Genomic DNA, 12007 nt, shown 5'->3' on the forward strand with positions numbered 1-12007 from the left:
CTACTGACGATCGATGATATCTTTCTGACAATAGATTGAACACTCCCTTTATTGTGAAAATAAACAACGTGAATGGGATACACCTTCCCTTGCCATTACTTTTGTTGTTATCGTTGAGGCCAATTGATTATCGTTTGGGTGATGTCTGCGTAAACAGAGTAGCGACATGGATTGTATATGACGTTAGCGTGAAAGGCAGGATGGGGCGGGCAACACGATGGCGCTTCCCAATATAGGATATCATAAATAAATAAAATCAATTTTTGCAATATGTCTACATTCCATCGAGTCGCCCTAAAATAAAGCATGGGGATTAGGACTTTGCGGCTACTACATGTACAAACACGTGTCGTGCAAATTGGATTCAGGATATACGTACCTATTACAAAATTCATATTTAGATGTGTTGTTTTTGACAGTATCGCTATACTCAAGCAATCCTTAAGCCGAATACTAGAGTAGATGTTCTCAGAAATGGAGATTGCGAGAAAATAGCAATCCTAAGTGAATATATGCGCTGTATATGTATTTATGAATGCTGGTTTTCATTTGTCCTCTACAATATTTCTTGTCTTACTTCTTTATTCGCATGTACACTCAATATCAATATAATCATTGTCTATGTCACATTAAACTGTCAAATAATCTTTAATCTGGCACGTTCCATCGCCTCTCTGTCTGAACAATATTTGTAGATGAAGAATGTGCACGGTCGTCCACTGGACAAGGCCGTTTATAAAGAACCCCATATCCGTATATTAGATCAAAAAGACGTATCTCTTTGAATACTGATACTATTAATTTGTTTTACATGTAACGCTGTTTGAAGAAGAAGCCTATCTTCTACCATCAATTACATGTCTCCAGCATTCCATTAGATAATCGATAAGATGCAGCTTTGGCCGACATCTGGAAACTGTAGGTTTGAATCTGTTTGACAGTTTCAACGTAAAAATTACAGCCACTTTTCAAAGAACCCTTTCTTTGTAATAATATAAAATATACCAATACGTTAAACAGTTTCACAAGAGAATTGAAATCTCTTTACCTTGACAAGAAAAGCGTCAGTCGGAGCTCGACTCTTGAAGCCTGATAAACTTTACGGGCCATACAAGGAAATCCTAAAAACATTATATTCTTACTTCTATCAAAATGAGTCCCTTTGCGTCTATTTGACTTTAAAGAGATGACGTTTTGAATTCCTCTATGAGTAAATTTCACATTTTTGCATTAATATTTTCATATTATACCACAGGAAGATCTTGCGATAACATATCATCTATCTGATCATGCTTTGGAGGCTTGTGTCTTGAGGTTTCCGAACGTAAATATCAACAGCTATCCCTTCGGGTTTCTTGTCACGTTTCATTTCCATTAAAACAGAGCAGTATTTAATTCAGTGCGGAACTGTCATCAAAGTAATGGATGACTCCTCGTCATTTAACGCTGGAGTAACTGACGATAGTACTGACGGAATCGCCGTGGTTTGGAAATATCGGAGAGGGTGCTCTCTATACGTCGTATTTAGGAAACGTTATATGGTAGATATGATTAAATTGAAATGAAACATTTAAACAAGTAAGTTGGTAAGTTGTTAACCGTATATGCTAAGACATGTACAATTTAAGAATTAAAGAAGAAATCGTCATCGCTCTAAATATTTACCAAACAGTTGGCGACACGTGTTGTACTGATTTGTACAATAGGCAATATACACTTTTTATTATTATTTACTTGTTTTCCCAATAGAACAACTTGATCGCTAGAGTACGCTAGGCTAGAGCCCGAGTCACACTATGCGGTTTAAATGCACGGTAAGCTACGTATAAGGTGATACAAACCGGGGGAAACGGTGTTAATTCGTAGCAAGTACGTACTCAAACCGGGTCGATCCGTGTTGATCCGTACTGACACCGTAGTGACACGGTAGGACCATTGTTTGACTACCGTACATGGCCAGCCGGGAATAGCCGTAGTGTTCTGGGACCACGGTGCCTCATGAAAGTACATGTCGCTACGACCACGCTGAACTGTGGTACGGCTCACCGCGAAATTGCATGTAATTGACGATTTCATTACGACTCAAATACGGTTATACTACGGCAATCCAAGGAGTGTCACGGTTTTTTACGATTAGAGTGTATTTGGGGTGTGGCATTGACAGGAGAAATGTTGTCCCTACGGCACCACTAGGTTTAAGTACGGGTCTAAAATACTACGATCCGGCTACGACTAATAATCCCCGACATTGCTACAAGAAACAGCGGTGGTATAACTGTAGAATTTCCGTACTAGACCGTTGCAAACCGTTGTAAACCGTAACATACCGGGCCAGACCGTCGTAGTACCGTATTGGTACCTAGCCCGAGTTTCCCCAAAAGCAGTACCGTACCAATTAGCCCGAGTTTTCTGTGGCCCTGTCACCATGTCTGGTGTAGGGGCCCTACAGCAGACATGGTGACAGGGCCACAGAAAACTCGGGCTAATTGGTACGGTACTGCTTTTGGGATGTACCGTAGCCCTCCGCACTGATCCGTAGTGATTCGTAGTGGTTACCGTAGTATTTTCGGTATTAGCCGTAAAGTCGGATTGTAACCGTGGATCACCATGGCATAATTTGGTTTGGTTTATTTTGTTTAACGTTAACGTTCTATCAACAGTCAGGGTCATTTAAGGACGTGCCAGGTTTTGGAGGTGGAGGAAAGCCGGAGTACCCAGAGAAAAGCCATCGGCCTACATTCAGTACCTGGTGATTGCCCCACGTATGTTTCGAACTCGCAACCCCGAGGCCCCTACACCATGGCATAAAGCACTGGAGTAACACCGTTTTGTAACACCATGAACTACTGTTTTCGCGCCAATATTGGGTACGATACGGCACAGTATGGTATGGTTCATATATATGGTGTTTTTGTAGTGTTTGGTTTTGTAGTGTTGGTTTTGTAGTGGTGGTTTTGTAGTGTTGGTTTTTTAGTGTTGTTTATGAAGTGTTGATTTTGTAGTGGTGGTTTTGTAGTGTTGGTTTTGTAGTGATGGCTTTGTAGTGGTGGTTTTGTAGTGGTGGTTTTGTAGTGGTAGTTTTGTAGTGTTGGTTTTGTAGTGTTGGTTTTGAAGTGGTAGTTTTGTAGTGTTGGTTTTGTAGTGGTGGTTTTGTAGTGTTGGTTTTGTAGTGTTGGTTTTGTAGTGTTGGTTTTGTAGTGGTAGTTTTGTAGTGTTGGTTTTGTAGTGTTGGTTTTGTAGTGATGGTTTTCTATGGATGGTGTTGTAGTGTTGGTTTTGTAGTGTTGGTTTTGTAGTGGTGGTTTTGTAGTGGTGGTTTTGTAGTGGTGGTTTTGTAGTGTTGGTTTTGCAGTGTTGGTTTTGCAGTGTTGGTTTTGTAGTGTTGGTTTTGTAGTGTTGGTTTTGCAGTGTTGGTTTTGTAGTGATGGTTTTGTAGTGTTGGTTTTGTAGTGGTGGTTTTGTAGTGGTGGTTTTGTAGTGATGGTTTTGTAGTGGTGGTTTTGTAGTGTTGGTTTTGTAGTGGTGGTTTTGTAGTGGTGGTTTTGTAGTGGTGGTTTTGTAGTGTTGGTTTTGCAGTGTTGGTTTTGCAGTGTTGGTTTTGTAGTGTTGGTTTTGTAGTGTTGGTTTTGCAGTGTTGGTTTTGTAGTGTTGGTTTTGTAGTGGTGGTTTTGTAGTGTTGGTTTTGTAGTGTTGGTTTTGTAGTGTTGGTTTTGTAGTGTTGGTTTTGTAGTGTTGGTTTTGTAGTGATGGTTTTGTAGTGTTGGTTTTGTAGTGGTAGTTTTGTAGTGGTTGTTTTGTAGTGGGGGTTTTGTAGTGGTGGTTTTGTAGTGTTGGTTTTGCAGTGTTGGTTTTGTAGTGTTGGTTTTGTAGTGTTGGTTTTGCAGTGTTGGTTTTGTAGTGTTGGTTTTGTAGTGGTGGTTTTGTAGTGTTGGTTTTGTAGTGTTGGTTTTGTAGTGTTGGTTTTGTAGTGTTGGTTTTGTAGTGTTGGTTTTGTAGTGATGGTTTTGTAGTGTTGGTTTTGTAGTGGTAGTTTTGTAGTGGTTGTTTTGTAGTGGTGGTTTTGTAGTGGTGGTTTTGTAGTGTTGGTTTTGTAGTGTTGGTTTTGTAGTGGTGGTTTTGTAGTGGTGGTTTTGTAGTGATGGTTTTCTATCGATGGTGTTGTAGTGTTGGTTTTGTAGTGGTGGTTTTGTAGCGGCGATTTTGTAGTTTTGGTTTTGTAGTTGTTGTTTTGTAGTGGTTGTTTTGTAGTGGTTGTTTTGTAGTTTTGGTTTTGCAGTGGTTGTTTTGTAGTTTTGGTTTTGCAGTGTTGGTTTTGCAGTGTTGGTTTTGTAGTGGTGGTTTTGTAGTGTTGGTTTTGTAGTGTTGGTTTTGTAGTGGTGGTTTTGTAGTGGTGGTTTTGTAGTGATGGTTTTCTATCGATGGTGTTGTAGTGTTGGTTTTGTAGTGGTGGTTTTGTAGCGGCGATTTTGTAGTTTTGGTTTTGTAGTTGTTGTTTTGTAGTGGTTGTTTTGTAGTGGTTGTTTTGTAGTTTTGGTTTTGCAGTGGTTGTTTTGTAGTTTTGGTTTTGCAGTTGTTGTTTTGTAGTGGTTGTTTTGTAGTGGTTGTTTTGTAGTTTTGGTTTTGCAGTGGTTGTTTTGTAGTTTTGGTTTTGTAGTTGTTGTTTTGTAGTGGTTGTTTTGTAGTGGTTGTTTTGTAGTTTTGGTTTTGCAGTGGTTGTTTTGTAGTTTTGGTTTTGCAGTTGTTGTTTTGTAGTGGTTGTTTTGTAGTTTTGGTTTTGTAGTGGTTGTTTTGTAGTTTTGGTTTTGCAGTGGTTGTTTTGTAGTTTTGGTTTTGTAGTTGTTGTTTTGTAGTGGTTGTTTTGTAGTGGTTGTTTTGTAGTTTTGGTTTTGCAGTGGTTGTTTTGTAGTTTTGGTTTTGCAGTTGTTGTTTTGTAGTGGTTGTTTTGTAGTGGTTGTTTTGTAGTTTTGGTTTTGCAGTGGTTGTTTTGTAGTTTTGGTTTTGTAGTTGTTGTTTTGTAGTGGTTGTTTTGTAGTGGTTGTTTTGTAGTTTTGGTTTTGCAGTGGTTGTTTTGTAGTTTTGGTTTTGCAGTGGTTGTTTTGTAGTTTTGGTTTTGTAGGGGTAGTTTTGTAGTGATTGTTTTGTAGTGTTGGTTTTTTATCGGTAGTCAATGTACGAAAATAAAGTATGAAGTTATTGATATGCTGTAGCACAAATCAAACACAAATCAAACTAAATAATAAACATACATTAAGACGTAACATATGAATAGAATGGAAGGATTGGAAAGGCGATTTGTCAATGAAGTGTAAATGAAATACTTTGCAGATGTTAGCATGACTTTTCCATAAAAACATTACATTATTGGTATAATAAGGCTGTAATATGCTTTGGTTAGGTACCACGGTGACTTTGGCGTTGTTTAATTGTAAATAGTATTTACAATCACGTCTTAGTGGTATATGGAACACCAGTTATATCAAATCATTTGCTTGCATGCACACTCCTTGAATTACATAAGACTGAAACAAAATACAAATAAAAATCATTTTCGGGTAGTTAATGGTTTTTCGTTAACATCATAGATCCAACAACTATGAAAAAATATTTCAATATATTCCAGTTTAAGCACGAAAAATAAATAAATAAATAAATGCAAATGCTCAAAACATCTCCAAAAATAAGTAGTATAATGTTCGTTTACAATGACGTTTCTTAAACATGAACACATGTTGCGTCATTTTGACAGGGTAAAGTTTGCTTTCACTACTGTAATCAAAGGGTATGTGTTAACAAACAATATGAATACAACGACAGGGTAGCCATTTAAATAACGCATTGTTTTCTTTATCTGAACGAAAGAAATAGGCGGATTTCATGGCGCTGAATGGAAAGTGCGATTAAGATTGGCCAATGCTAAAAATGATATGATCGTTGATTATATAAGCCGTGACGATACATAGGTATTTTATTTTATCTAACTAATAAGTTCTGATATTTCCCAGGTAAACTTGTAATAAGTAAAGTACATATAACAAGTGATTACGTTTAATATTCTAATTACTCGTATGTACATTCCAACGATCCGCTAATGAGTCTGTCTGTGTGAAAGATTACAGGAAATTACCTTCCCATTACATAATTAGTGGAGTATATCTCCATGGCAACCATTACTTTAAACAGACATTTCAATAGGGTTGACGCGAATTAAGAATACTCTTAATGAGTTAATTAACGTTTGCTGCTTTGCATCCGCCTTTGACATTTTGTTTAGTATGTATTGTGATCCAAAATTAATCGGTGAAAATATTAACTGAAAAGCATAACCACGCACTTGCAGATTTATATTGATGGACAACATTTAGAAAGCGATATTATATGATTTTTTTTAATCATTAGAGTGTTTATGATAGCGACCTTTCACAATACCAGTTTAAAGCATCAATACTGATGAGATGAGAATTTTATAGCATTCCTTTTCTATACGTTGCTATTGAATTTTCGCTTTATAGCGACATGAAACGAAGCAAATATGGCGGTTATTGTGCTGCACTTTTTTAATAAACATTGCAGTGTTTAATAAAATACTCATTTAACCACAGTTATGACAGCAAAACGTACCAGGTACGAGCAGAAAATGCTGAGATTGCGTTGAGCAGACGATTCAAAATGGCGCCGTCTTGGTGTCAACGTGTCCTGATCCTGATGTCAAAACCACGTGACTGGTTTGGCCAATAAAATACTGTTCATCCATTGTTTAGTATTGCAATCTGCCGCAATCTACCTCGTTCATATTAGATTCATTGACTTGATAATAATACCGATTAATAACGTTTAATTACTGACTTTAATACATATAAACATGAGACTAATATATATTACACCTTTATGTTATGAGGTGGTAACGCCCACCGACAGTTGGTCAGGTCATATAGTGGTTAATGTAAATACGAGGGTTAATTCATATGTTGTGAGCCTCGTATTGAAGGGGGTACTAAAGGGTGTTCTTTTTAAGTTATACTATTCTCTGACTATATAGGGCTGTGTACCCAAGGACTGGTCTCCTTTGGTTAGTTTATATCGACGAGGTAGCACTCTAAAGTAAACAAGACAAGCGGCTTTTGCAAAATGAACAAAATCGGTTAGGGTGAAGGAGTCTGTCATTGCCATGGCTGCCATTCATGATTGTGGTTTTAAATCGATTGAGCATCCGCCTTTTTCATCTAATCTCGCTCCTTAAAACTTTCATCTATTTCCAAAACTAACAACAGCTATTTCAGGCAGCCTAACCATAACCATAACCCTAACATGCGCTGGATGACTTTCTGAACAGCCAAGGAAAGGCGTTCTATAAAAGTGGCATTGGGGCCCATAAACACCGCCGGCAAAACTTATAGATACTGAAGGGGGTTATGTTGGAAAATAATACAATACGTCCGGTAAAATTAAAATCCTTCAATATGAGGCCCACAACATATCAATCAGTCCTCGTACATAGCTATGAACTATACAGAATTATATTTCGTTAATCATAAACAATACAATGAAGACGGAATCATAAAAATAACTGACATTTTTTATTATCAATATCTTTGTTGAGTTTGATTGATAACTAGATCTTTAATCAAAAATTGGCATACCAATATGAACAAACTGTGCCCCTCTGTTGACCAACTTGTTTTCATACAAGGCTGGTGATATTGAAGAGCTTATCAGAAAAGGTAACACAGAACTTGAAATCAAGGACACTATGCAGACTCATCAACATCATCCTGTTACCTTGACCTTGACTTACAAACTAACCAAACCAGTAGAGACATCTTGCAACTAGACTTTATCATAAGCGTGATGATTTCAATTTACGAATTGCTAATATTCCATTTCTTGATGGTAACATACCTATTTTCGTTACCTAACTACGGCATTTAGGTCCCATTTGAGGGGTTGTTCCCATCATCATGATTTTCTGTTAAAGATGGCGACTACAACGAAGATATAAACAATACAATATTTCTAGACATACGGTTGATGAAGGCCAAGAGAAAGCGTTGTAATCATCAGACGTCGATATGCCTAGAGATGCGTTGTCATTACCCTGGAATTTGTTAATGAAAGTTAACGACATATCGTATATCCTAAGTATATGTATGTATGTCATTGACGTAAAGCCAGGGTAGTGTCAATTAAGGTTATTAATCTTCAGCTGTGATTTGTTAAAACATCACGTAGGTAAAATGAATGCCGTGACTTCCTTATTTCTATCCTGCTATCTAACTCAAACGAAAGTGATACAACTTTGACACACACTAATATAGTTACGGATTCACAATGAATATGTAAATACTTTATTATTTAGTAACCGTGTGTATCCTTTGTAGGATTATTTGGAACATGTATGATTTGCTGGTGTATTTGTAGTACCTGAGGTTTGCCGTCATAGTACCCGGGCTTTTCCGTCGTAGTGCCAAAGGTTTGCCGTCGTAGTAACCAAGGTTTGCCTTCGAAGTACCCGAGGTTTGCCGTCGTAGCACCCGAGGTTTGCCGTCGTAGCACCCGGGTTTGCCGTCGTAGCACCCGAGGTTTGCCGTCGTAGCACCCCAGGTTTGCCGTCGTAGCACTCGAGGTTTGCCGTCGTAGCACCCGAGGTTTGCCGCCGTGGTACCCGAGGTTTGTCGTCGTAGCACCCGAGGTTTGATATCGTGGTACCCGAGGTTTGCCGTCGTAGCACCCGAAGTTTGATATCGTGGTACCTGAGGTTTGCCGTCGTAGCACCCGAGGTTTGCCGTCGTAGCACCCGAGGTTTGCCGTCGTAGTAGCCGAGGTTTGCCGTCGTAGCACCAGAGGTTTGCCGTCGTAGAACCCGAGGTTACCCGTCGTAGTACTCGAGGTTTTTTTTTGTCGACCTATTACCCGAGGTTTGATATCGTGGTACCCGAGGTTTGCCGTCGTAGTACCCGATATTTGCCGTCTTAGTACCCGAGATTAGCCGTCGTAGACCCGAGATTTGCCGTCTTAGTACCCGAGATTTGCCGTCTTAGTACCCGAGGTTTGCCGTCGTAGTAACCGATGTTTGTAGTAGTAGTACCGGGCTTTTCCGTCGAAATATCTTAGGTTTGCCGTCGTTGAACCCGAGGTTACCCGTCGTAGTACTCGAGGTTTTCCTTTGCCTTTTTAAAGAAAATGACAATAAACAAGAAATATCTTTAAAAAAGATAAACGGCATAGTTTTAATGCTGGTGGTTATAATGTTAAAAAAAAAAAGAAATAGATTAACGGACTAAAGCGTTTTAGCACGAATAACAAAATTATATCAGTTTGAATCATTTTTGGTGATAATAAGACTGCATTTGAGTCAGGAATATAATTTTATTAATGTGTCATTTAAAAAGATAATCTACTTATTCAGCTTGCATTCAATCTTAACTTTGTTTCGTTTTTAACTGCATACCTGCATTTTGCATTTACCGCTACATTGACCAATCACATACTTCATCTTGACCAGTAACGCCACCTGTCGCGTCATGTCCGGGGCCAAAAGAAAATTAAACGGCTATGCCGAAAAATGTTTTTTTTTTTTGTTAGATTCTCGTTAGATTCTCATCTTTCCTTTTTCATTCAAAAACCCTTGACCCCCTAACATCGCTGGCGGGTCCTTAGAAACCAGAACACCTATGTGATGCACCATAGAATAACAAGAGAGTCTTTCATGGACGAAATAGATGTATAACGCAGATTTATAGTCATTTGATATGAGGTGTCTTTTTACGCGTCATTCCTATTTAGTTCCGTTATTATCCCATAGCTTACTACACGTTATCACCCACCCTTATCTACAGCCAAAATACAGTTACCGTTCTCTTATTATCCTGTAACTTACTACACGTTATCACCCACCCTTATCTACAGCTAAAACACAGTTACCGTTCTCTTATTATCCTGTAACTTACTACACGTTATCACCCACCCTTATCTACAGCTAAAATACAGTTACCGTTCTCTTATTATCCTGTAACTTACTACACATTATCACCCTCTCTTATCTACAGCTAAAACACAGTTACCGTTCTCTTATTATCCTGTAACTTACTACACGTTATCACCCACCCTTATCTACAGCTAAAATACAGTTACCGTTCTCTTATTATCCTGTAACTTACTACACGTTATCACCCACCCTTATCTACAGCCAAAATACAGTTACCGTTCTCTTATTATCCTGTAACTTACTACACGTTCTCACCTACGGTAATATACGGCTGAAATACCATGACTCCCTCGGGGTTACAAACGGTCACCTACAATGTACACACGCACGCCATAGTGCCTTAGGGTCTTGCATGTCCGTTTTGACACGTGCGGATCTGCTAAATCCTACTGTACCTGGTCGGATTATCAGTGATCATCCTAAATTAATGAGCAAGTTAATCAATAACATTGAACATGGACGGGTCATCTAGAGTATGATCAGTGACAGATGATGATGAAGAAATTATGTCAAAGGCAGATCAAATCAATTAATTGAAACATCTTAGACAAATATGTACAGAGGACTTCCCGGCCGATACTGTTTACCCACGTAAAAAAAATCTGTTTACTTCAGATTCTCAGAAACGCATGTAAGAAATCGTAACAAATATATTATGATATAATTTTATCATGAAGTTATACACTAGTACACTAAAACACACTTAGAATCACTGAACAATTGACTTTCCTGAAGGCCTAGATGTTACGATAATGTTAGAAGTTAGCCAGCACAGCGGGTTAACCAGCAGGTCCGGTTTTGATACACGCCTACTGCGGTGATAGGCCCCGCCTACTTCTACGCCTGCTTCCTTGTCTAGAACTTTACACGCATGCTATATCGTACTCAAGGCACTTGTGGACATGATTATGATGTTTTGAATTTAAATGTTACATTATTGACGAGTAAATTATTGTATTACAATCGCATGGTTAATTTGTGGGGGAAAAATCGTACCTCTGCCTTACAAATAAATAGGGTTTTTTTTTTTTTTTTTTGACAAATTCAGCATGCGAATGTGATTGTACTCTCCGTCTATCCATGTACAGTACTGTACATACACTAAGCTTAGATTCAGTTTGTTTGAATCGACTTGAATTTTTTGAAATATTGAATTTAAGATCGCAATTTTTTTAAACCTAAGCTTACAAACAAACTTTGACTCAGAATTTTTAATAAAATACCCACACCCGATCTGTATTATTTGTCATTCGTTACAAGTATGAAGTTGAATTTTCATATGTGTAGTTATGACCTGGAACCACCTTTTTAGTATTCTCCTAGAAGAAGTTCGTACGATTCACCGTTTTGACCCCGTCATTTCGCATGCTGTTATTAACCAGATTGCTACATCAAGAAGTGAGTTCATAATGAAATAATTAAGGAGATTATTTTTTTACATTTCATTCTTGACGTGCAACAATATCAGCAATAGATACGTGCGTTTTGTATCCCAGTACAGTATATATCCGCACAGCGACTGGCCATGCTTTGGTTACGAAATTGATTACTATTCATGTGTTGGTGCAGCTGTTGTATTTTTCTTCTTTTTTTTCCAATTTGAGACTGAACTTTAACCGGATTAATTGTCATTCAAGTTGTACTTTAGTGAGTTAATTGGAATTTCTGTTTAAAAATCGGAGACAGTGAAAACAATTATAAATAGCTAGAGCGTTACTACTTACTGAAAATAATGCCCCAATCGCCATGCTGGTGTAATTTGACAAATAATCAATACTTAGACAAATAATTATGAATTAAACAATGCCATTTATTTTACTATACCCTAAGTATTTAGTCAAATGACCCCCACCAGCTGTGGTGGTCAACCCCACTTCACACGCTTACTATACACCAAGTATTTAGTCTACTGGCGTCCCCACCAGCTGTGGTGGTTAACCCCACTTAACATGCTTACTATATACCCGGTATTCAGTTAAATGAGCCCTACCAGCTGTAGTGGTTAACCCCACTTCACACGCTTAC

The 12007-nt window shown here is 38.2% G+C and overlaps 1 protein-coding gene across 1 annotated transcript; it reads right to left on the reverse strand.

Annotated features, from left to right (window-relative positions):
* Nucleotides 1-2894: 2894 nt before the first annotated feature.
* LOC117334873 (gastrula zinc finger protein XlCGF26.1-like) lies at nt 2895-11730 on the reverse strand. Its single transcript, XM_033894718.1, has 2 exons — nt 11707-11730; nt 2895-4412 (listed from the first exon to the last, which is right to left on the reverse strand). The coding sequence occupies exons 1-2, from the start codon at nt 11728-11730 to the stop codon at nt 2895-2897; spliced, it is 1542 nt and encodes a 513-aa protein (XP_033750609.1).
* Between the last annotated feature and the right edge of the window lie 277 nt (nt 11731-12007).

The sequence above is a fragment of the Pecten maximus genome, chromosome 9 (genome assembly GCF_902652985.1).
Source record: "Pecten maximus chromosome 9, xPecMax1.1, whole genome shotgun sequence".
NCBI lineage: Eukaryota > Metazoa > Mollusca > Bivalvia > Pectinida > Pectinidae > Pecten > Pecten maximus.